The 25,370-nt window shown below is 51.8% G+C and overlaps 1 protein-coding gene across 2 annotated transcripts; it reads right to left on the reverse strand.

The window, feature by feature from the left end:
- KANK3 (KN motif and ankyrin repeat domains 3) lies at nucleotides 1-25,370 on the reverse strand. 2 transcript variants are annotated; one of them, XM_058163687.1, is made up of 11 exons: nucleotides 24,840-25,370; nucleotides 10,095-10,183; nucleotides 7,683-9,470; nucleotides 7,092-7,194; nucleotides 6,307-6,594; nucleotides 5,260-5,350; nucleotides 4,681-4,900; nucleotides 3,522-3,664; nucleotides 3,174-3,374; nucleotides 1,849-1,940; nucleotides 1-522 (listed from the first exon to the last, which is right to left on the reverse strand). In XM_058163687.1, exons 1-11 carry the CDS (start codon nucleotides 25,040-25,042, stop codon nucleotides 510-512), a joined length of 3,231 nt encoding a protein of 1,076 aa, XP_058019670.1. In that variant the 5' UTR covers nucleotides 25,043-25,370; the 3' UTR covers nucleotides 1-509. The 2 variants fall into 2 exon arrangements, with proteins under 2 accessions (XP_058019670.1, XP_058019671.1); XM_058163688.1 differs by lacking the exon at nucleotides 24,840-25,370 and adding an exon at nucleotides 12,272-12,430.

Consider the following 25,370-nt stretch of genomic DNA (forward strand, 5'->3'; position numbering starts at 1 on the left):
TAAAGTGTTATGGGATTTTATTCTAGCCAGATAAAAATTGGGATAGGTAGTTTCTAGTCCTCATGGAGCACTCCACTCAGTTTTGATTACTGTTGGGGATTTCTCTGGCGGATGCCTCCCCCCTCGCTTGGGAAGAGGCCTTGGCCCCCAGCCCCTGCTGTCCAACTTCTCTCCGTGTGTGCGGAGCAAGAATTTTGCACGTGGCAAATCTTGTTTTGTGCGATAAAACAGGTGACTTCCCGGTTGACTTCCTGTTGGTGGGACTGAGGACACGGTCAGATTGACCAGGTGGGTGGCCCAAAATAGTGAAGCCGGCCCAGGGTGAGCCTCACCCCCAAAGGGATCCCAAGCACCCGCCAGAGCATGTGCACGGAGAGGTTGATAGTGGTGCAGGAAGCGTCTCCTGGAGTGGGGGGCTTTCTCTTTGGTTGTGGGTCCTTCTGGCCAGGGGGAGGCAGCTGCAGGCAGGATAGGAGGGCTCAGCTGCCCAGGATTGCAGCCGAATTCTGTCACGGGGCCGTCCTGCGAACAGACAAAAACATTTGTTGAAGAGGCTGAACCCTGAACATTTGTTGAAGAGGCAGGCTGTCCAGCCAACGGGGGGGGGGGGGGGGGGGGGAAGACCCTCTTGATGTAAGCTCTCTGTTCAGTTAGGCCAGGGGTCTGCAACCTTAAAACACTCAAAGAGCCATTTGGACCCGTTTCCCACAGAAAAGAAAACACCGGGAGCCACAAAACCTTTCCCGTGCCTGACTATTTCTTGAGCGGCCACAAAACCAGCCTATGTAGTTGAATGAAATGTTCTGTTTTCTTCTGAAACTTCTTTTCTTGGCCTGCTGGGGGTTGAAAAGCTCAATAAATCACATGCTGGCGGGTGTCGCACATTGGCAGTTGTGACGCATCTTTTGAGTGACAGGTAGCCACAGCAGAGGGGTGAAAGAGCCTCAGGTTGCTGACCCCTGAGTTCGGTAAAACAAGGAGTTGGCATTCTCTAAAACTTTTGACGCAGCCTCTGCGATTGTGCTCGGTGTCAACACGCTAACATCTAACAGGTGAAAAGTGTCCAGCGATTCTCAGTCATCCAGGTCCTGGTTGTCCCAAAGATGCTTTTTCAGGAGGCAACTGGACTTTTCTTGTTTTTTCTTTTGAAGACCCTGCAGACTACAAACATTGCAAAAAAATTGCAGACTACAGGAGGCATTAGTCACTACTCAGGTGACCCTGAGGACACAGATGAACCTCCAGGTGGCCTCAAGGATTCTCCAAAAGGATGCAAAGGACCAGCTGTCTGCAAGGAATATAAATCCTTCCATTCTCCACCATCCAGTCAGAGCTGAAGAAGCTTCTCGGATGGGAAGCAAAATGTCTTCCAAAGAAAAAACGAAGTCCAGTTGCCTCTTGAAAAAAAAGCACCTTTGGGACAACCAGGACCCAGGTGACTGAGAATCTCTGTAGACTTTTAGCTATACAATTTGGGATGAATACCTTTTGGTATATGTGGGAGTTAGGAATGGATTTCCAGAGGAAAAATTGCAGACTACAGGAATCAGGAGCACCCTGAGGACACAGATAAACCTCCAAGTGCTTCAACGACCCTCTAAAAGGATGCAAATGACCAGCTCCCTGCAAGGAATATAAAGCCTTCCATTCCTCACTATCTTGTCAGAGCTGAAGAAACTTCTCAGATGAGAAGTGAAGTCTTCAAAAGAAAAAACAAGAAAGTCCAGTGGCCTCCTGAAAAAAAGCATCTTTGGCAGCTAACAGGTGACAAACCATAGTTCCAGTGAAACTAAGGGAGGACCGTGGCCGGTGGGGAGAGCTGGAGCTCTGCAAAGGGGATGCCCTCACCTGTCTGCGGACTGTTTGAGGTGGGCGGATATCAGAGCCGCGAGGTTGTCGTGTCCGGCCTCCAAGGCAATGGCCACAGCATCGTTGCCGTCCTGTAAGAGAGTGTTAAGAAAGTTCGAGTGGCGGCTGGACCAGAAGGGGCAGTTCTGTGTTTCCAAAATTACAAAATAAATCAGTCTAGAAGCTATTAATTTTTATGAACATGCTTAATGTTTTTTAATTTCTCTTGATCCTGCTCCTTGACATTTGAATTTGGAACGCCCAGAGTTTTAACGACTTTCACACTTTTGAGGCGATTTTCATTTCTTTCTCACCTCGTGGATGATTAAATCACGTGGATCATTAAATCAGGCTGGGAGATCTCTTCCGTGGGCGGGAGAGAAACAGGTTAGAAGGGGTCCCTGAAATAATTGTACAGGGACTGCTCGATTTGGCACCACAATGGAGCCTCTGCTCCATAATGGTCGCACTTTGTGATGGCTGTAAACTATGTCACTCATGCGATCGACTCAATTTTATGACCGTTTTTGTGGCCGCGAAGTGAGCAGCTTGTTACGCAAATCAATTCTTTGCTATGAGCTGGTTTTGCTGAAAGTTGGAAACGCTATTTTGTTTGACAGAAACCTATTAAAATGCGGTCACATGAGCTGGGATGCTGCAAACATTCAGAAAGGCAGCCATGTGATGGTGGCCGGAGGGTGATGGCCACTGACACTCAAGAAGTAGGTCGTAAGTATCCCTGGGGAGGCCTGTCGTAACTCCGAACGGCCACTAAATAATTGGTCCTAAATCAAGGATATGGATGTTCATTCACCTAAGAGTTTGTGGTTGGAATTGGGGTCCATTAAATAGCACCATGGCCATGTGGGTAGCAGGCTGAATGAAAAGCTACTGCAAATTCTTAGTTCCCAAAACTTTAAAAGGAGGGAAAACCAGAAATTTTGGGTGTTTTTTTTTTTTTTTTGCATTTTGGAATTAATGCCAAAATGGGAAACTAGAGAGAAGAAAACAACATGGATGAAGATTTTTTTTTTTTAACAAAAGATGATCCTTTAAATACTTTTCCTATCGTGTAGCTCAGTGGTCCCTAAGGAGGTTAAGATGTAAACAAATTGACCCAGGCTTTAAGCGATATATTGTATAAAAAGAAAAAAAACCAATAAAAACTATATTTAAAAAAAAAAGCCAATTCCAAACCGGCATCTACAAAGAGTAAGAGTTTATTGAGTTTGTAAGGTTTGGGTGAACCTACTTTGGGAACGTTGCCATGCTGAGGACTAGCAGCTTGAGACAAGAAATAGTAGCGGCCGGAGGCAGCGACTTACATGATCTGTGATGGAGGCGTCGCAAGCCGGCTGCGCCAGAAGCAGCTGCACGGTTTCTGCCCGGCCGTGCTCGCAGGCGCACATGAGCGCAGTGGAGCCCTCCTCGTCCTGCAGGTTGACGTCTGCCCCGCATGCCAGGAGGGCCTCGACCATCTCTTGCCTCCCGTGGCTGACCGCCAGCATGAGCGCCGTCTGGCCGGCCTGCAACCCCAATGGAAACGGGTACAAGGGCTTTGCTTTCGGAGAGAGTGCTTCCGAGCATACCCAGAGCGCCCTGCTTGCCATTGAACTCTGTCCAGTCCCAGAGGGGGCGGGAAGGGGAGCCGCCTTGCCCCCTGAGATACTTACTTGGCTGGCCTTGGCGTTGACGTTGCCCAGGTCGAAGAGGCGCCGGACAACGGCCATGTCGTCCTGCCGCTCCATGGTTGCCAGCGCGGCCAACATGAGGGCCGTGTAACCGGCTTTATTCTGGTGGTTGATGTTGCAGACACCTTTATTTTTTCGAGGGGGGGGAGAGAGAAATTGGTGGTGAGGACATGAGGGGAGAGAAGCCCCCATCAACCCTAAGTGGCTTTTCTTGCCTCCAGTGGCCCACAGGCCCTGCATTGGGGAAGGTGGAGGTGCTCCCAATCGTTCAGGTGAGACTGGTGGCAGGGGGCTTTCTTTGAGGTGGGGGGAGAGCGAGGCTCCATCAGTTCCAGTCTGTTTGGGGACTGGCTCAGAAACAGGAACTATGTGGGGGACCTCGGAGTCCTAGTGGATGATCCCTTAAGTATCGGCCAGGCGTCTGCATCAGCAGCCAAAAAAGCTAATACAATCCTGGGTTGTATAGAGGCATAGAATCAAAATCACGTGAAGTATTAATAATGCTTTATAAATCTTCAGTAAATCCACACCTGGAATACCTGCGTCCACTTTTGGTCACCGCAATATAAAAAAGATGTTGAGAATTTGTGCAAAAAGTGCAAAGAAAAGCAACTAAGATGATCAAAGGCCTGGAGACAAAAACATACGAAGAACGGCTGCAGGATTTGGGCTTGGCTAGTCTAGAGAAAAGGAAGACTGGGGGGGGGGGACATAGCTATATTCCAGTATTTGAGGGGTTGCCACAAAGAAGAGGTGGGGGGTGTCAACTTATTTTCCAAAGCACCTGAAGGCAGGACGAGAAGCAACAGATGGAAACTAATCAAGGAGAGAAACAACGTAGAACTAAGAAGAAATTTCCTTACAGAGAGAAAAATTAGCCGGTGGAACAGCTTGCCTCCAGAAGTTGTGAGTGTTCCATCGCTGGAGGATTTTAAGAAGAGACTGGACAATCACTTGCCTGCAGCTGTATAGGGTTTCCTGCTTGAGCAGGGGGCTGGACTAGAAGACCTCCAGGGTCCCTTCCTATTCCAGGGGCCAGTTGGAAGTGTGAGGGATCCTGTACGTGGGCCTTTAGAGAGCCACCCGCCTCACTTATAGGGCAGATTTGAGAAAGGGGGCACCTGCTGGGGGTGTGGGTCACCTGTGTCGAGGAGGAGCCGGACGATGTCGAAGTTGGAGTGGGAGACGCTGTAGTGGAGCGCCATGTTCCCGTTGCCGTCGGAGAGGTTGATGACGTGCGCCAGGAGCGCCGGGGAGAGCTCATCCAGGGCCTGCAGGTACTTGGCCACCTTACTGGCCCGGGAGGTCTTCTGGCTGGACACCCGGAACCATTCCCGCAGGACCAGGCTGCTGCTGGACAGCTGGGGGCCAAGCAGAGCAGAGGTCAAAGTGCGCCACTCGGCTCCCCCCGCCTCGCAGGAGGTTTCCGCTTCTGGGGCTCCCTTTGCGCCCAGAGATGGGGGGGAAACCTCGTGACTCCCGGAAGCCGGTTTGGGGGCGCAAAGCAGCCCTGGGGGGCCCAACACGAATGCCGCCCCCCACCCCAAAAAAAAAATCAATTCGGAAATCAGATGAATTAATTCGGGCTATTTGTGCAAGGATGAGGTGTCCCACCACAGTGCGCAGTGCGGCTTCTGCCAGACAGGCAGTCCAGACCCTCTTATCTGCCAGCTCTTCCGCCTCCCCCAACCCCAAGGGCCCGGCTCCTGTGGCTACTCACCAGCTCTTTGCTCTTTGGGGCCCCTCTGCCGTGCCCCAGATGGGTCCTCACCACCAGGCAGGCCTCTCTCATCCACGGGCTCAGCTCAAACCTGCCGGAGAGGCCGAGTGGGGTCAGCCGGCTGAGTGACCCTTTGTGGGATGGGGGGGCGCAACGCATCTGGCACGGATGGCAGCCGGTGCAAGAAAACTGACCGACACCTCAAGATGGACTCGCAAAACCAGGAGTGGCCATTCCCAGCTTAATGGTCCCTCTCTGCCAGATCTCCAACCCCCCCCCCCCCGAAAGCCTCTTTTTTGGGGGAAAACAGAGGGGGCCTCCCCCCTTTTCTGATCTCCCAAAAGCCAGGGTCTTCCTCTTCTACTTTTGAGAGATGCTAAGGTTTGTGATTGGCTGGCGTGGCATGTTCTCCAGATTTTAGTTTATTTTAGATTTTAAAGTTTCTCCAGATTCTAGCTCAGATCCAGACCAGGGCCTCCTCCAGTTTTTCCAGAAAGTCCTTCATCGCAGGGGTCTCCAACCTCGGTCCCTTGAAGACTTGTGGACTTCAACTCCCAGAGTCCCTCAGCCAGCAAAGTCCACAAGTCTTAAAGGGACCAAGGTCGGAGACCCCTGCTGCAGACCAAAAGGGGTCAGAAGTGATTTTTCTATCCCCCAGTCCAATATTCTTCCCTCTCGGGCGGGGGCAGTTCAACTCCCAGAATTCCCCCGCCAGCTGGCTGGGGGGTGAAGCATCCCAGCCGAGTGCAGCTGGATTTAGGGAGGAGAGGACATATGTGCCCCTGGGGCTGCTTTTATGATTCCAGCCCTGCAGTTGGATGCACCCATTTTACAGAAAAGAGGAACTGAGGCTGGAAGAAGAACACGCCTGGAGTTCTTGGTGAGGGTGGGAAAATCCAGACCATTCCCTGCAAGGAAGGTCTGGAAGAGGTCTTAGAATCTTAGAATAACAGAGTTGGAAGGGACCTTAGAGGTCTTCTAGTCCAACTCCCTGTTTAGGCAGGAAACTCTACGGTTTGAGGGTCTGGGGTCCTTCACCGCTCTTACCTCTCTTTGACCTTGGGAGCTGCTCCTCCATGTCCGGCAGCATCTTCAGGATCAGGACCCAGCCTTGGGTGGCCTGGCGCTGCCTCTGTGCCCGGGCTCTCTTCCTCATCCTCACTGCTGTCGCTGACATCTGGGCTGGCAGCAACATCGCCCTCCAAGTCACCGACGGTCTCACTGAAGGAGCTGTGGGGAGATCCCTCTCCTGGGGACCCCGTCTCCTCCTCCTCCTCCTCCTCTTCTTCATCTTCTTCCTCTTCCTCCTCCTCCTCACTAGAAGTGCTCTCATACCTGCCATGAGAGAGGGTGTCAGAGGAGGGCCAGGGTCCCAGGACCCTTGGATACCTGCCATGGCCCCAGGTGTGACCCCAGGCTCGTAGCTGCCTTCCCGACCCATCTTGTCCACCCCTCTGCAATCTTATCAAGACCCCCAACAGAGTCCCACAAGCAAGGCAGGGAAGCCAAAGCCCTCCTCTTGCCAGCTGCTCCTGAACAGGGCAGGGGTCTCTTCCTAGGCCCCTCTGGTGCCTCCCACTCCCCTCCGAAGGACCCAAGCGTCTATTCCGGGTCAGGGTTCTGCAAGTGCTGGCATTCGGGGGTAGACTGCCTCTGGTCATGGAGGCTAGATCAAAAGGGATAGGAAGCCCCTGTGGCGGAGACCAAGCTGCCAAGGAGTTGGGAGCAACGCTGAGCAAGGGGACCATCAGCCACATCCTCCCTCTCCCCGCAGGCTGTGTGGGGCCCTTCAGCTTTTTCTCCCACCCCCAAAGGAAAGGAGAGGTCCGTACTCGCCATTCAGGAGGCCCACAAACTGGAGGGTCTTCTTCCCGCTGCCTCCCGGCTCCGCCTTGGCCGAGCTGTCCAGCCGCTTCATGATGGACTTCAGAGCACCTGCAGAGGAAGGGGAGGGGCGGGTGAGTGGATGGGGGAGGGGAGCGCCCCTCATCACGATGATGTTCTTACTAGATTGATATCCTGCCTTTATGGAAACCGTGTTTCCCTGAAAATAAGGCCAGGTCTTGTATTAATTTTTGCTCCAAAAGATACATTAGGTCTTATCAACCATCTGGCTGATGATCTTAACTGGGGTTTATTTTGGGGGTAGGGCTTATATTATGAGCATCCAGAAAATATGCCTATAGTAAGAAACTTGGTCCTTCTCCTGAGCCGTGTGTGTGTGTGTGTGTGTTTGGGTTTTGGGGGTCTCTGTGTGGGGAGGAAAGCTTCTCTACATTTTCAGCGGCACCAACAAAACGTAGAAGACATTTCAAGCTACATTGTGAACGTGTGTCTTCAGGGAGCCTCGACTGATGTAGGGCAGGAGTGAGTGGGGGGCTTCAGCTTGGACCTTGTGTGCTGCATGTGATGGTGGCACTCACCAGTCCCTGAGACCCCCTCTGCCCCATTTGGCTCATGGCTGCCCATTCCCAGGGGCAAAGTTGGCCCAGCATCCGGTTCACCCTCTGTGGTCTGCAAAGCCTGCTGGACCGGCATCCCTTCCTTGTCACTTGTGGGCTGCCTAGCATCTTCTGAGCCGGACCCTTCCCCAGCCGTGCTGTGATCAGGTGTTGCCACGGTGGATTCGAGGTGCCCTTTCCGGCCCTCTTGCTCTGTCCCCAGGGGGCTCGGTGATGTCTTCTGTTGTGAGTCCTTGGCAGCCGTTGCTTCTGCATTGGATTCTCCTTGCAAGTTGCAACCGACTCCTACATGGGACACTTGCAGAAAACTCTGGACGCCGGCCTCCACTGTTTCGATGTGGCTGCCCACAGCCTGGCACCGGGTGGGCGTCACAGCTTCCACGCAGGCTTCAGCCATCTCCGGACAGGCCAAGGTCGCTTGGCTGACCAGGCTGCCTGGCCTGCGGGAGCAAACCTCTACCCTCAACTCCTCCAGTTCCTCGGTGGCCTCCTTGAGGTGCCCCTCCAGCATGGCAATGATGGCCTGTTGATGCTGGACTCTCTGCTGCACCAGCTGCATCTCCTCCTCTGCGGCCGATGAAACCCCAAGGAAGGACTCCATCACCCACACCTCTGCGTCGCAGGTCTCTGTCTCGCACCCAACAGCCACTTCCCGGCACGGTCTTTGGCTCCGGTAGTAGCAAACGACTTCACTCATGTCCACCTCCCCTCCGACTCCGATGGACCTCTGGCCGGGCTGCTCTGCTTTTGTGGGGCGCCCCCCTTCTCTGCTCTTCCCAGCCCTCTCCAAACCGGTCAGCCTCTCGGTCAGTTTCTTCAGTTCTGCAATCTTACTTGTCCTCCCTTTGATCGTCTTTCCCTCACTCTCAGGCTGGGGCCCTCCTGTGTCCAGACAAGCAGCCCCGTCTTTGAGGGCTTGTCTTGGGGGGAAGCGGAAGACCCCCGACTCATCAGTTTCGGCCTCCCCCTTCTCCCCCAAGCCAGCCACCAGCTGCTCCTTCTCCTGCTTCAGCTGGCAGATCTGCTCCTCCAGCAGAGGGATCATCTTCACTTGCTCCTCCAGCTCCTTCAGCTGTTTGAGAGCAGTGGCCATCTGCTCCCGGACGTGATGGAGGTGCGCAGGGCTCACTGCCGGAACTGGAGTGCTCCTTCCTGAATTAGGGGGGCTTGTCTTCACAGGCTCAGCCTGGCTATCCCCGGATAGAGAGGACACAGAGTTGGGGGGACACGTGATGTTTTTGGAAGCGTCCGTCCTCTTGGGCACCGCAGGCCCCCCACCGGTCAGCAAACTCAGCTGTGCCTCCTCCAGCCTCCTGCTGGTCTCCAGCAAGGTGGTCTCCACCCGGCTGCTTCTCCCTACTGAATCGGGAGACGCTGGAGGGAGAAGCTGGGCGGCGGATGCAGGAGACAACGGGAAGGAGCCATCTTTGCCGGCGAGGTCCTTGGCTTCATAGGAAGCATTTTGGGGTCGTGGGGAGAAGGCGGGCTTCCCGTCCTCGCTGGTGGTGGAGGAAAGGGACTCGGTGGAGGCCCAGCCCCCCATTTGGCTGCGGGGGAAGCTCTGGGCTTGCTTGGACCCCTTAACTTTGCGATGGAGGGGCAGCTTCCGGAGGGTCTGGCCTCTCTCGATGTCGTCCACGTACTTGAGGAAGTCTAGATCCAGCAGGAAGCCGTAGGGGGTTTCCACCGAGTAAGGCATCTTCTCCCTGCCCTGGTCCTGATCCGGGTACAAGAAAGGACGAGCCACACCTGGGAGCCAAACAGAGACAGCGTGAATGCTTGGGGAGTACCTGTGTATCGTTCTTGGGGAAATAAACCTTGGTTCAGAAGTGCAAAAACCCCCACAGGTACCCCAAGTACTGATACTGACTGATTCCTTCCTTCCTTCCTTCCTTCCTTCCTTCCTTCCTTCCTTCCTTCCTTCCTTCCTTCCTTCCTTCCTTCCTTCCCTCCCTCCCCCCTGGGACTTCCCCACATTTCAGAGGAAGAGCCAGTCCTTCAGCCCAAGGGATGTGTTAAAGACCAGATAATGGCACCACCCCTCCCTGCCCGTGACAGGCCACCACCCGGCTCCTGGCCTGCCTGGCAGACACCTCTCCAGGAGAGGGCCATCCAGGAGCAGCCCTTCTCAGGGACGTGACTGGGTCCAGGAAGGCCAAAGTCCGGCCCTCGGCTGCTGTCCACCTGCCCATTTCCCTTCCTGTTGGCCGAGCGTAGACTAAGCAACAGACAAAGTCTCTCCCCTCCCCCTTGCAGAACAGGACCCTCCAAGGACTGCCCCACTCCATTATTGCCAGATTCCAAGTTTTGGAAGCAGCCGTTAATTTTTTACTTGTGAAACCTTCATCGTCACCATCTGTCCTTCCTTCTTACCTGTAGAGCCCTGGTCAAGGTGTGGCACCCGGGCCATTCCTGCTTCCGGGGTCTCCCAAAGCCCAGCTCTCCCCAAGGGTGGGGTCGACCTGCAGAGAAAGAGCACCTGAGTTGAAAGATCAGGTTGGTCGTGTGATAACCTGCTTAATGACCCACATGATTTATGACCGTAAATCTGGGCTGAATTACGGTCGTAAATTGATTCTTTGGATCCCAGCATCAGAGATCCGAAAATGAGGAACTGCAGTTGATCAGCAGCTGAACGTGAGTCATCATCATCAGTCCCACTGACTGCAGAGGAGGCCAAGATGGTTCGAATAACAGAATGACAGAGCTGGAAGGGACCTCCAAGGTTTTCTAGTCCAACCCCTGCTCACGGAGGGCACCCGATCCCATTGCTGACAAGTGGCTGTCCAATCTCTTCTTAAAATCCTCCGGTGTTAGCGTTCCCACGGGAAGAGCTGTGATGGGTGAAAGGGAGGCTGCACTTGGATTAGGATGCTCGCACTGAGCAGGGGGTTGGATTGGATGGCCTCAAGCAACCTCCCCACCTTCAGTTTCTCAGCAGAAAAGGACTATGGTGGAAAGGCAGGGGAGCGGAAGTGGCCAAGGTGGATTTAACAAGCCTCAGCAAGGACTTTGGGTCACATGGGCCCCCCTCTAAGAAGTCTGATATTTATTTATATCCAAGGTCCCTTCCAACTCTGATGTTATGTTATGTTATTTGTAAAAGGTATTGGTTGTGTCGGGTAATTCTAAGCGGCTTACAATCCTAAAAAGATTGATTTTATTTATGTTACATTGTTATGTTTAATTATATGTGATTGATATATATGATATATGATGACATGACACTATACTATACTATATATTATATTATATTAATATTACATTACATTAATTATATTATTCCACTACATTACATTATTCTATTACTATTACTAGAGAAGACTTAGTTGCTGCCGCGGGGCTCACAAGGGGAAGCAACTGCAGCTGCAGATGTGCAGAGGGTCCTGCCTGGTGAAACAGCTGGAAGGAGGGGGGGCAGGGCTGCCTGACGCTCAGCTGCTGGGCGGAGAGGCCGGTGCAGAGCGGACCAGGGCAATGCGAGGAGCCCGCGGATTCTCGACAGGATGCCCAGGCGACGCCCCAGAAGAAGCGGCCGGAGGAAGGCGGGGTGTGTGTGGATGGGGTGGGGGGGAGCGGCGCATGACAGAGGCAGCGTCCCCCGCGCCCCCTTCTGCCTTGAAAGGAGCCCATACAAAGGCAGGAAACGGCCGAGGAAATGCCAAGTGCTCGAAAGGCGACACACACACACACGCACGGAACACACACGTGCAGAGGAGAACTTGGAACTCCTCCTTTCCGCGACGGGACACAGGAAAGCGCTTCCAAATTTGGGCCAGCCGCAGTTGTGAGTCAGACAATCCTCGCGTACACAACGGAGGAGGCGGAGGCGGAGGAGGGGACCCCGCGAGGCTCTGGGGGCGGTCAATCGGCCCCGCCACAAACCTCGCCCTGAAAGCGAGAGTTGGAAAAGTCCCGCCGGACTCGTGATTCGAAGCGGTCCCCTCCGGTGGGGGGGGCACAAAAGCCCCCCCCCCACCCCCCCACCGCTCCAAGACAAACTTGGGGGATCCTGGTTGGTTCTGCCAAGCTGCTCAGCAGCCCCGCGGCTGTCCGGTTGGCAGGCGACCCAGCCGGGGTCCGGGCCTTGGCTGGCTGCCGGACGCCCCCCTCCCGCAAGTCTCCCCCCCACTCCGACTGGACGCCAGCTTTTGAATTGGGGGCCGGGGCTATTCGCGAACTACTAGGCTTCTCCTGTTTGTCTCCGAGAGTGTCCCGAAGGCAGGGCTAATATTGGGAGGCCCCCACGCGGACCTTTTCTCCTCTTTCCCAGGTGCCGACAGGTGTCCTGAGGACTAGCAACTTGACTTGTCCTTTTACTACCTCGAGACAAGTGGAAAGTGCCGGCTCTCCTTGGGGACTCGGGCAAAGACCCTCCTCCCAGACTCTTTTTCTGCCTGCCTCCCCCTTTCCCGCATTCTTCGCAGGCTCTCCAGCGCCCTTTCCCCGAGCATGTGCAGAGTTCCTCAGTCTGGGCTGGGCGTGGGGGGGAAATCGGGCTGCTCCGGAGTCCTGCCCACCCCTGCCCGTCCGCCCCGCACCCGACTTGCCTGCGCGCTCAGTTCCAGCGCCGGGCTCCCCTCCGAAGGGCGGCGGGCGGCGGGCTCGCCTTCGGCCGGCGCCCAGCAAGCAGGTCCGGCTGCGGGCTAGCGAGGGAAGCAAGCGGGCGCGCCCCTTCCCTTCTGGCGGGGGCCGCGGCGTGAGTCAGTGCCGACGGATGCGCTCCAGCGCTTTCCAAGCGGAGCCGCGCCGCTTCCCATCTGGAGCTGGCCCGGGGCAGGCGGGGGCGGGACCCTCGGATCGGGGAGTGGTCCGCCTTTCGCCCTCCCCGCTGCCGCCCCTGCTGGAGCCCGTCCGGGGCAGAGCGGAGGTGGTGGTGAGGGTGAGGGAGCCCCGCGCTTCTCTTCCCGGTCCTTCGGGGCCCGGGGGATCCCCTTCCCCTGCCTAGCCCCGCGTGGCCCCTTTTGGGTGGGCTGTATGTGTGAAGTGTGAAGAGACACGTGGGGAGCGGGCGTGTCCCTGAAGTCCCACCGACCCTAGTGGGCTGATGACTTCTCCGTCTGAGTGGGGGTGGGGGGTTGGGCATCGGCAGCTTTCTGGCTTGGAGAAAAGCTTAGGGGTTCAATTGGGGAGAAACATCCCGGTTAGAGGTTGCTTGTTCCCAACTGATCCTGGCCCAGAGAGAAGCGACCTGGAATTGAGAAGAAACTTCCTGAAAGTGAGGACAATCAACCGGTGGAACTGCTTGCCACCAGAGGTTGTAGGTGCTCCATCACTGGAGTGTTTTAAGAAAAGACTGGACGCCAGTCTTTTCTTGAGCGGGTGGGGTGGGGGGCCGGACTAGAAGACCTCCAAGGTCTCTTCCAGCTCTGTTCTGGTTCAGAAAACACTAGATCTGCCAAATGGGAACACGCCTCTTGAATCTGGCTAAAGAGGAGTGGGTGTGGAGCCTTCTTGGAACTGCTGAAAGGACCCTGTTGTAGACTGGAGACAGATGATGTCATCAGAAGTTCCAAGAAGGCTCCACACCCATTTGCACCACTCACATGACCCTGAGGACACAGATAAACCTCCAAGCGGCCTCAACAGCTCTTTAAAAAGGATGCAAATGACCAGCTGTCTGCAAGGAGTTTAAATTATAAGGGGCGTGCATAAGAGCACAAAAGTGCCAACCGTTCCTGTCCTAATGTTTCCTTTCATTATATCAAATTAATACACTTATTACATACTTTTGCTCATATATATGCTTATATGATATTTTGCTGATTTATGTTGATGCTTGTGTATACTGTTGTGACAAAATAAATAAATAAATAAACAAAAAATCCTTCCCTTCCCCTCCATCCAGTCAGAACTGAAGAAGCTTCTTGGAGGAGAAGCTAAACGTCTTCAAAGAAAAACCAGAGAATCCAGTTGCCTCTTGAAAAAAAAGGCTCTTTTGTGTCCCAGGGACAAGACTGTGGAAGTCATAGTTCGAAGAGCAGCCAGGGAAAAGCTTTGCAAGTCTCAAAACAAGGAGGCATTTCTAGAGGGTGAGAGGCCTTCAGTTGGAGACAGGAAGTTTTCAGGAAGAAGGTTGGGTGGCCATTTGCTAGGATAGTCCAGAATTCCTGCCTGAGGCAGGGGGTTGGTCTAGAAGACCTTCAAGATCCTTCTACCCTCTTCGTCTTGTAAACTTGCAATAGGGATTTAATGACTTCTAACAGGCTGTGGTTGGAAATAGCACAGTAGGCTAGTCCAGGGGTCTCCAACCTTGGCAACTTTGCACCACTAAGCCTGGAGGACTTCAGCTCCCGGAATTCCCCAGCCAGCAAAGCTGGAGTTGAAATCTGCCAGGCTTAAAGTTGCCAAGGTTGGAGACCTCTGGGCTAGATTAACTTTTATCTGATCTAGAAAGAATCCATGAAAAGAAATTAACACACAACGGGGTATTTCATGCTTCTGGATAATATTTGCTTTTTGTTTAGCTGTTTGAAAAGTTGTTTTTAAAAGCAAACCATAAACTTTCTAAGAAACATTCAAGAAACTAGTTGATGGCTTGTTCCGGTGCTAAAAGCCAATGAAAAAATTGACTAAATCATATTTCAAGCAAAAAATGGAGAAAGATAAGGATGACTTTATATCTCTTTAAAAAAAATAAACACCTTTCAGATGCACTGTAGCAGGAGTCTACAATCTTGGCAACTTTAAGATTTGTGAACTTCAGTTCCCAGAATTCTCCAGCCAGCTAGACCACAAGTCTTAAAGTTACCAAGATTGCTGTCCAGGGGAATTCTGGGAGCTGAAATCCACGAGTCTTAAAGTTTTGGAGACCCCTGCAGTACGGTTTTAAAACCCAGCCTGCCCTAATGCAGAATCCAACTTTCCCTTCTGCAGGATTGCAGCAAAGAGACTCATGAGAACCTCAGGAAACCAACCAAAGAAGCAGGAAGCGACTGCAGGGCGTTGCCGGGTGAAACGGCCCTCGATGTGGCCTGAGCAGGCTTGACCTGGGTGGACCCTGGCCTGGCTACCTCTCTCCAGTTAGGAAGGGTGGGAAAATTCCCAACGGAGATTGGGAAATGGGTTCAAGCGGGGAAGGGAGTTACGGATAGAAGCCAGTGTCCCCTCCTCACCCCTGTGTTGGTGCTCCGATTCAGCTTCTGAGCCAAGAGATTGCCAACGGAGGCTAGATCACAGAATAACAGAATTGGTTGGGATCTTGGAGGTCATCTAGTCCAGCCCCCTGGTCAAGCAGGAGACCCTATATTATTCCAGGACAAGGGGTTCTCCAGTTTCTTCTTAAAAACTTCCACAACTTCTGGAGGCAAGTCGTTCCACTGATTATTTGTTCTAAATTTCTCCTTAGTTCGAATTGACTTCTTTCCTGGATAAGTTTTCATCGATTGGTTCTTATCCTGTCTTTGGAGAATAGGTGGACCCCTTCTTCTTTGGGGCAGCCCCTCAAATATTGGAACCCTGCTATCATGTCACCCCCTAATCCTTCTTTTCATTAAACTTGACCAGGGGTCTCCAACTTCGGCAACTTTAAGCCTGGAGGACTTCAACTCCCAGAATCCCCCAGCCAACAAAGCTGGCTGGGGAATGCTGGGAATTCAAGTCCTCCAGGCTTAAAGTTGCCAAGGTTGGAGAACTAGACATATCTAATTTTGCAAACATTCTTCATATGTTTTAACCTCCAGTCTCCTAAATGAGAAATCTCCAACCTTGGTCACTTTAAGCCACCCCAGCCAGCTGGCGAATTCTGGGAGTTGAAGTCCGCCAGGCTTAAAGCGGCCAAGCTTGGAGACCCCTGTCCTAAATCCCCTTTGTTGCTCTTGTCTCCAATCTTTCCAGAGTCTCTACATCTTTTTTTCTGTATTGAGTCCAATATGTCACATGTAATACAGCTAGTCTTCAACTTACGACCACAACGGAGCCCAACATTTATGTGGTTAGGTGAGAAATTTGTGAAGCGAGTTTGCTCCATTTTACAACTGTTCTCACCTCTTTTGTTAAGTGAATCACGGCAGTTCTTAAATTAGTAACCCAGGTTGTTTAAAGGGAACCTGGGTTCCTCATTGACTTGGCTTGTGGGAAGGTCGTAAAAGAGGATCACGTGACCCTGGGACGCTGCAGCCGTCATAAACGTGAGTCAGTTGGCAACCACCTGAATACAAATCACATGACCAGAGTGGTGGTGGTGGAAATGCTACAAAGGTCGTAGGTCCCATTTTTCAGTGCCGTCGTAACTTTGAACGGTCATTAAATGCACTGCTGTTAGTCTAGGACTACCTGCAGGGTGACCAAAACTGGATGGCATATTCTGTGTGTGGTCTTACCCAGGTTTTACAAAGGTCCTGCACCCAGGATCAGCCAGGGAAGCCAGGAAGCGGGGGGGAGGTCCCCATTTAATGCCTCCCCAGAGACATTTTTGGGGACCCCCATACCAGGAAGGTGGGGGGGGGGCAAAGGATTAGCAGGAATCTGATCAGATTTGATTGAGAAAGTGCTATGAGGAGCTTCCCGATATTTATTTTTTATTTGGAAAGAGAAGTCAGCCTGGCAGAGAAAGCCTGCGGCTATGTCCCAGTTCCCCCCCCCCCATTACGGATGGTTGCAGAGCCAGTCAGCTGTTCAGAGGGGACTGGACATTTCTGTCCATTTCTTGAGAGGAGTTCCTGTTGGAGGAGAAGGTTAAAGGTCTCGCTCTCTAAAGGAACGCCAGAGGTAAATGTCAACCGCTTCAAACTTGATTGCAGAAAATATGACTTCTGTAACAGAGTTGTTAATGCTTGGAACTCACTACCTGACTCCATAGTCTCTACTCAAAACCCCAAAATCTTCAGCCAAAAACTGTCTACCTCACCCCATTTCTAAGAGGGCTATAAGGGGCGTGCATAAGAGCACAAAAGTGCCTCCCATTCCTGTCCTATTGTTCCCTTCATCATATCAAATTGATATAGTTGATGCATATTTTTATACATATATGTATATTTTCTTCAAAATATGTTGTTTTATCTATAACAATTGTTTGTGTATACTGTTGTGACAAAATAAATAAATAAATAAAAGGATGGAATTGCAATTGGCGGAGGGGGCGTGGCTGATGGTCTTGAAGTGGTTTTGGGATTTGCACCCGAGGCACCTAGGACTGTTGGTGCTGCCTTTGCTCGCTTTGGCTGCAGTCCTATTTCTATTTCTCTTTGCAGGTTTTGTATTTTGTTATCCTCTTCAGCTCCTCCTCTCCTCCCCTCTTCTCTGTCTCTTATCTCCTCTCCCCTTCCCTCCCCTCTCCTCTCCCCTCCTCTCTGTCTCTTATCTCGTCTCCCCTTCCCTTCCCTTCTCTCCCCTCTCCCTCTCCCTCTCCCCTCTTCTCTCCTCTCCTCTCCCTTCCTTCTCTCCTCTCCCTCCTCTCTCCTCTCCTCCTCTCCTCTCCCTCCCTCTCCTCTCCCTTCCCTCCCTCTCCTCTCCCTCTCCTCTCTCTCTCCTCTCTCCTCTCCCTCCCTCCCTCCCTCTCTCTCTCTCCTCTCCTTCCTTTCTCCTCATCTCCTCTCCCCTCTCCTCTCTCCCCTCTTCTCTTCTCTCCTCTCCCTTCCTTTCTCCTCCTCTCCTCTCCCCTCCCCTCCCCTCCCCTATCTCTAGCTACTTGCCACATCCAGGATCCAGATCTTTTTTGTCTTTCTTATCAACAGTTGTTAAGTCTGGGGGCTGTTACGTGACAGGTGCCAGTCTGTTTGAATTCCAGAGTCTGAGAGCACTTCAGCTCCTTCATTTTTTATGACTTTATTTTATGGTCCCACCAGTTCTTGCCTGCAGACAAATGATATTTCTTGCAGATTTTCCACTTGTTGCCACTTTGTCATGCTGCTGCTTGTAGTCGATCCGGGCAATCTTCTGGCATCAGCTAACCAGCTGTTTTATTTATTTATTTGGAATTTATATGGCTTCCCACTCAGACACAGCTACTCTGGGCAGCTTACAAATAGTACAATAACCCTACACAAAAGTGTTTTGTTTTTTTTTGCACAGGTAATATTTGCTGTCTGTTGCCATCTTCTCAGTTCTGGCTTTGTATGCATTTATACTTAAGGCTCCTCTCTGGGCAGCCAGAATTAGCCCCTCGGACTCTTTCTGGATGGCTGGACACCCTCAACACCGACACCAACCAGAGCAAAAAGGAAACAAAAGAAGCCATGCAGAGAGAGCTGGTTTCTAAAACTGCTGTCAGTCAAACACCACTGAATGAACGTTGGAATTGGGTCTGTCTAAGGACTAGGGGTGACATGATAGCAGGGTTCCGATATCTCGGGGGAGTCGGGCTGTTCTCCAAAGCCCTTGAGGGCAGGACAAGAAGCAACTCATCAAGGAGAGAAGCAACTTAGAACTAAGGAGAAATTTCCTGACAGTTAGAACAATTAATCAGTGGAACAACTTGCCTCCAGAAGTTGTGAATGCTCCAACACTGGAAGATTTTAAGAAGATGTTGGATAACTATTTGTCCGAAGTGGTGCAGGGTTTCCTGCCTGGGCAGGGGGCTGGACTAGAAGACCTCCAAGGTCCCTTCCAACTCTGTTATTCTGAATCTATATCTTACATTTTCTTGCTCTAAACCATTGCTAGGTCTTGTCCTTACTTTTTCTAACTGCTAGGGGTTTTTTGCACCTTGGGTCACCACGCCTGAGAACCAAAAGGGGATCTCCAGCTGGGATCCAGGGCTGGCCACCCACCTCCAAGACAATCAGCGCATCCTGTCTCAGGAAGAGGGTCGGAGGTGGGAAGCCTCCCGGCTGCACTTCCTGAAGGGAAGGAAGGGAACCGAGCGCCTGCCTGCTGCCTGCCTTCCCTGGGGAGACGTCCATTGTCCTGCCCCACCACAAGCCAAGGACGGGACAGACGGTTTCCTGGAGAGCAGCAGGCAGCGGATGAAAGAAGAGAATCACATCCCTCAACCAGAGGAAATCCACGTGGACCACAGAAAACGTCCGTTTGTGGAAAGCAACATCTCTGCAACGTTTGATGGTCAAAGGTCGGCCTGTAACCCACAGCCAGAAGAACAGCAGATACTCCTGATTTCTCCCGACCCCTTTGAAGTTTGAACCCAGCTCCTATTCCTGGTTAGCCACGCCTGGCACTTTCCCTTCCCTGGCAACCTCAGGGATCCTAGCCAGGATTCCTAGGCTGCTATAATAATAATAATAATAATAATAATAATAATAATAATAATAATAATAATAATAATAATAATAATAATAATAATAATAATAATAATAATTTAATTTTTATAGTTTTTAATTAAATTTTTAATTAAATTTTTAATTTTTAACAGAGGGATCGAACCAAGATCATGTTAGTTCCATTTTATAAGGCCTTGGGAAGTCCACGCTTGGAATATTGCATCCAGTTTTGGTCACCACGCTATAAAAAGGGTGTTGAGATGGCTAGAAAAAGTGCAGAGAAGAGCAACTAGGATGATTAAAGGACTGGAGGCTAAAATGTATAGAATTTACTGATTAAGAGTTGGAAGGGACCTTGTAGGTCATCTAGTCCAACCCCCCGCCCAAGCAGGCGACCCTACACCATTTCTGACAGAGGGCAGCCCAGTCTCTTCTTGAAAGCCTCCAGTGACGAAGCTCCCATAAGTTCTGAAGGCAACTTCTGTTCCATTGGTTGATTGCTCTCACTGTCAGAATTTTTCCCTTATTTCCAGATAGTATCTTTCCTTGTTCAGTTTCCATCCATTGTTCCTTGTCTGGCCTTCAGGGGCTTTGGAGAATAGTTTGACCCCCTTCTTCCTCTCTGGGGCAGCCCCTCAAATATTGGAAGACTGCTATCCTGTCACCCCTGGTCCTTCTCTTCCCTAGACTAACTGCCCCAAAGAAGAGGGAGTCCAGCTATTCTCCAATGCGCTTGAAGGCAAAACAAAAATAAGGGATGGAAACTCACCAAAGAAAGAGCAAGCTTAGAACTAAGGAGAAATTTCTGAACAGTGAGAACAATCCATCAATGGAACAGCTTCCCCCCAGAAGTCGTGGACGTGTCAACACTGGAGGTTTTTAAGAAGAGACTGGACAGCCATTTGTCTGACGTGGTATAAGAGCTCCTGCCTGAGCAGGGGGTTGGACTAGATGACGTCCAAGGTCCCTTCCAATTCTTCTTATTGTGTTATTTGCATCCCAGAAGAACCGCTGACTCTCCTGCTGGGACATGCAGGGGGCAGAGCTGGCAACTGGAGAGGGGCATTCCCACCACGGCACATCCTGTTCCATACGTGCCTTCCTCCCTCCTGGCACAGCTGGCACCGCAGAAGCTTTCCTGGAATCAAGCTGGCTGGGCATCAGGGGCCGAGAGCCTGACGGATGTCCTGACAGCCTCCAGGCCGGGAGGGCAAAAAGCCGGTGGGGGGGGAGCCAAGGCGAAGCCACCACCGCACAGAGGTCACCGAAGGGAGGAACCGGCGGGAGATCCAGAGCTGGCAAAAAGAGGGTGTGGCTGGGACCAAAACAGAGCACAAATCAAACATCTGGCCATGTGTGAGTGTGTGTTATGTCCAGAAAAAACAGCAGTGCAAAGCAGACTGAATCTGGGATGTTGTGTGTGTGTGTGTGTGTGTGTTTTGTGCACTTATGCACGCCCCTTACAGTCCCATTCCTAAGAGGATCATAAGGGGCGTGCATAAGTGCACAAAAGTGCCTACCGTTCCTGTCCTATTGTTTTCTTTCATTGTATGTGCTTGTATATAATGTTGTGACAAATAAAAAGAGGTATAAAAAGTGTGTATGTTAGATTCCCTTTTCATGGGAAAAAGTGACTTTCACATTTATGACCGTTGCAGCATCCCCATGGTCACGTGATCGAAATTCAGATCCTGGGCGCAGAAGTTGGCCGCCTGGCATCGGCACAGACGCCAAATTGGCACGGCCAAAATATTCAGGGCTGGGACCGTTTCCTGGATTCCTGCATTCCAGAGCCGAAAGGGGAAGGCGGCTCCGTTTGCCACAAGGACAGAGGTTGCTCTCAGTCCCCCCAGAGGAGGATGCGGCCAAATCGGCTTTTCTTCCCCCCTCCCCCACGCAAAGGGCAGACTTCCCGGGAAAGGAGGGTGTGAGGGAAACAACGGGGCCCCCCAAGTTGCAAAAGGATCACAGAGATCCAGAACTTTTGTCTTTTGAAAATATCTTTAAAAAAACCCCAGACAATAAACATGTTACAAGATTGAGACTTTGGAAAAAGTGCAGAGAAGAGCAAGTAAGAGGATCAAAGGCCTGGAGACTAAAACATATGAAGGACGGCTGCAGGATTTGGGTTTGGTCAGTCTACAGAAAAGAAAGACAAGAGGTGGGGGGACATGGTAGCAATCTTCCAGGGCCTTTGAGGAGCTGCCCCAAAGAAGAGGGGAGTCAACTTATTTTCCAAAGCACCAGAAGGCGAGAGGGAATGATGAATGGAAGATGATGAATGATCAGGAGAGAAGCAACCTGGAATTGAGAAACTTCCAAACAAGGAAAACAATTAACCAGTGGAATGACTTGCCACCAGAAGTTGTGGGTGGAGCGTTTTAAGAAGAGGCTGGACTGCCACCTGTCTGAAATGGTATAGGGCCTCCTTCTTGAGCAGGGGGCTGGACTAGAAGACCTCCAGGGTCCCTTCCAACTCTGTTCTGTTCTGTTAATGATTTGGAAGGGGGTAACATCAGCCCGAAGCCTCCAGTCTCCCAGGAACTGTTTTTGGCTCTGAGCTAAGATTCTGGGAGAGAATTCCTTGTTCCCTTTTCTGCTCTTGCAAATCTAGAAACAAACAGGGCACAAAATGCCAAACCAATAAACCATGAAGTGGGCCTGATTCCCACAACCGATGGAAACGGGTTTCTGCGAGATGGGAAGCCACAGAGGAACCCACCCACGTCAGCCAAGCTGGCTCAAGGGCACAAGCTGTTCTGGGATGAGACAGCCTATATTCTGACTGCTTGTGTGTGTGTGTCTGTGTGCGTGTGCCTTTTCTTTGGCAAACTGGACACCTTCAATCAGAGGTGCAACTTTGTGAGTCCCTGCCTGGAAGCCTTGGGGTTGGGATGGATGATCTCAGGGTGCTTTTCAGCTCCCTGTTCTGTCACTCTGAAATTTTTCCCTTGCCAGAAGATACAAAGGGGTGTGTGTGTGTTCCTTTTCTTTGGCAAACTGGACACCTTCAATGAGAGATTCAAATTTGTGAGACCCTGCCTGGAAGCCTTAGGGTTGGGATGAATGATCTCAGGGGGATTTTCAGCTCCATGTCCTGCCACTCTGAAACTTTTTACTTGCCAGAAGATACAAAGCTCTCTCTCTCTCTGTGTGTGTGTGTGTGTCGTGCAGACTAAGCAACTCGACACTCCTGCAGCCAAGGCAGAGTTCCCAATCTTGCAAACCCAACTTCGGTTCCCAAACTCCAAGGTTTGCTTCCCACCTCCGGACAATCTTGTGGCCCACACGTTTGGGTGTTAATCTGGGGGTGTCACAAAGAGCGTGAGAAAGCTGGACCCGTCAAGCCGAGAGCCAGGGAAAGACAGATGTTGCTGGGGGGGGCAGCCTCTTCTGCTGGGAGAGAGTCTGATTTATCTGGCCTTGCTGGGCCTGGTCCAGCCCCAAAAGAAGGGGAAGCCTCCACTTCCTTTCCTAGCAGGGAGAGCAAAAGGCGGCCAAGGCAAATGAACCATCTGGTGCCCCCAGGAAAGAAAGGAAAAATAGAACCTGGCTCTAAAGCAACCACAACAAAGGCAACACACACAAACGCCCTGAGATTCCCACGCAATCCGGAGTTTGGCTCCAAACATTCCCTTCGTGCTGGACAGACGATCAGAGCCAGGATTGCAAAAAAAAAGGATCCCTTTGGGCCCCGTTTCCAGAACGGATCAGCTTTGCTTTTCTCCCAGGACTTGTGCGGGTGGGGGGAGGGACAAGAAGAGATCCCAAATCTCAGCACTTAAATCAGTGGAACAGTTTGACTCCAGAGGTTCTGGGTGCTGCAACATTGGAGGTTTTTAAGAAGAGATTGGACAACCATTTGCCTGAAATGGTATACAGGCTCTCCTGCTTAAGTAGGGGGCTGGACTAGATGACCTCTCTGAGCTCTGTTGTTTTCTCGCAGACATTTCATTACCGAACTAGGTAACATCATCAGTGCTGGTAAAGAATGGGGCTTGCTTTCTGTTTATGTTCTAGTAGCTTGCCCAGTCAGTGAGGAAACAACCCAGCTCAGGAACACTCAGGACTCCTCAAAGCTGTGCCTGATATATTTTTATTACAAATAATTTCTATCCTTAGTTATCTTTACCCATCCCCCTCCTCCTCCCTGTCTGGACCCCCCTGCAGGGACCTCCCACAGCTCAGACCCTGGGGAAGGACAGAGCTGGGAGGCAGAGTGAAGCCTCCAGCTTCGGGTGCAGTTCTCAGAGTCCAGCAAGGGAGAGCTCGGCTGCCTCTGCCCCCTTGTGGCATTTAGAAGCACAACAGGGCACCTGCCACCCAGAAAGGTGCCTCTGTTGGAAAGAGGCCTGGCCCGGGGGAGGGGAAAGTGACCTCCAAGCCCAGATGGTTAGGGACCGGCCTGGGCCCTCCCCCCACCCCGACTTCTGATGCCGGAACCCACAAGAAGCCGGAACCCCAATACCTGAGTGGTTTGAACTGTGGGATCAAGGCTGCCATCATAATAACAAGAGTTGGAAGGGACCTTGGAGGTCATCTAGTCCAACCGCCTGCTCAAGCAGGAGACTCTACCATTCCCGACAAAATTCCTGTCCAGTCCTTTCTTAAAAATCTCCTGTGACGGAGGACCCACAACATCTGGAGGCAACTTCTGTTCCACTGGTTAATTGTCCTCACTGTTAGGAAGTTTCTCCTTGATTCCCGGTTGCTTCTCTCCTTGATTAGTTTCCACCTGTTGCTTCTTGTCCTGCCCTCAGGTGCTCAGGAGAATAGCTTGACCCCCCCTTCTTTGTGGCAGCCCCTCAAATATTGGAAGACTGCTATAAGCTATCTAGTAAGTCTGTATTTCTATTATTCTTCTCATCTTTCCTATTACCTATTACCTATTTCCTTGTCTTCTTTTGACTCTAACTTTTTTGCTTTTATCTTATGATTTGTATTGTTTTATTTAGCATCCTACTATGATTTATGTTGGTTGCTCATTTAGTATCCTATGTTGTATCTTATGATTTATGAAGAATGTAGTTTTACCATGACTACAATCATGATGTATCCACTTGTTGCTTTTGCACCAGAGACAAATTTCTTGTGTGTCCAAACACATTTGGCCAATAAAGAATTCTAATCCTATCGTGTCACCCCTGGTCCTTCTTTTCATTAAATTAGACAATCAGCTGGAGCGACACCAGGGGTCACCGAAGCACACCCTTGGCTGCTGGGTGGGGGGGATCGTGGCTGGGGGGATCGTGGGGTACCCCAACCCCCCCTCGCCTTCTCTGCTCCCGTTGCCCAACCAGGCACCGCTCTGGATTCCCCTGGACGGATCCTCACTTAGTCTGCCTCTCCTCTCCCCACATTTGCTTTCTCTCGAACAACAACCTTGTGAGGTAGGTGAAGCTGAGAAAGGGGGGAAACCCCCAAGATCCCCCAGTGACAGCGCAGAACTCGCTCCCCCCCTCCCTGGGAGAGAAAGTCTCCACGAAAACGTACTACGAAGTAACTCAAACCCGTCGGCTCAACAGCCTCCTTATTATTTGTTCAATTTATGTGCCGCCTTTCTCGCCGCCAGGCTGTTATAGGCGGCTTACAACAATTTTTTTTAATTTCATTTTGTCACAACAGTATACACAAACATTGTCATAAATAAAACAACATATCATGAAGAATATATATATATATATATATAAGTAAAAAAATATGCATCAGCTATAATAATTTGATATAATGAAGGGAACAATAGGACAGGAACGGTAGGCACTTTTGTGCTCTTATGCACGCCCCTTATAATCAATATTCCCAACTTACTCACTGCCCATTGCTAACGTTACTTAGGAGTAAGTTCCTCTGTAGCTGCTCCGCTTTGGAAACCGAGGCTCGCATCGCGGCGCGTTTACACCCAAGGGGAGCCCAGAGACTTAAGCGGGCTCCCGGCAGCCCTCTATTCCGGATCGGGACAGACCTGCGGCTGATCCTCGGGGCAAATGCGGGGCTCTCTCCCAGGCGGTGCTCCCCTCGCGATCGCGGCTCCTTTCCACGGAAGCCCCGCCGCGATGCCCTGGTCTCCGTCCGTGGGATGGCTCGGCTCCCCCAAGCCCCGTCCGGACGTCCAGCTGCCGGTCTTTCCCGGACGCCGAAACAGCTGGGCTGCTGCCGGGGAAACATCTGGCAGCGGAGCGGAGTCGCGCTTCTTTGCCGCTCCTCTTTGAGCCGCCGCCGAGCCCCGGCTCAGTCCTGGCAGCTCTGGGGCGGCCGGGAAGGAGCCTTGGAAAAGCCAAAAGCGCCTCTTTGGCCCGGCTCTTTCGGGGCTCAAACCTCCAGCTCCCGCCCCCCATCCCGCAGCTCTTGGATTGGCGGGCCTGGGGAGAGCCCTGGCCGTCCGCACCGGGGTCTCCGCTGCTAGCATGAGAAGCGGTGAAAAAGAAGATCGCGGGGTTCCAATATTTGAGGGGCTGCCCCAAAGAAGAGGGGGTCCACCTCTTCTCCAAAGCCC

This window comes from Ahaetulla prasina, chromosome 1 (genome assembly GCF_028640845.1).
Source record: "Ahaetulla prasina isolate Xishuangbanna chromosome 1, ASM2864084v1, whole genome shotgun sequence".
Taxonomy (NCBI): domain Eukaryota; kingdom Metazoa; phylum Chordata; class Lepidosauria; order Squamata; family Colubridae; genus Ahaetulla; species Ahaetulla prasina.

What these genes read in the sequence shown, in the direction of transcription:
- KANK3 (XM_058163687.1), bottom strand. Translation starts at nt 25,042, where the DNA reads ATGTTTCCCCGGCAGCAGCCCAGCTGTTTCGGCGTCCGGGAAAGACCG. An exon ending in GCTCCCAAGGTCAAAGAGAG is followed by an intron (nt 5,351 to 6,306) that starts GTAAGAGCGGTG and finishes CCTCTCCGGCAG; the next exon opens with GTTTGAGCTGAGCCCGTGGA. An exon ending in CCCCAAAGAGCAAAGAGCTG is followed by an intron (nt 4,901 to 5,259) that starts GTGAGTAGCCAC and finishes CTTGGCCCCCAG; the next exon opens with CTGTCCAGCAGCAGCCTGGT.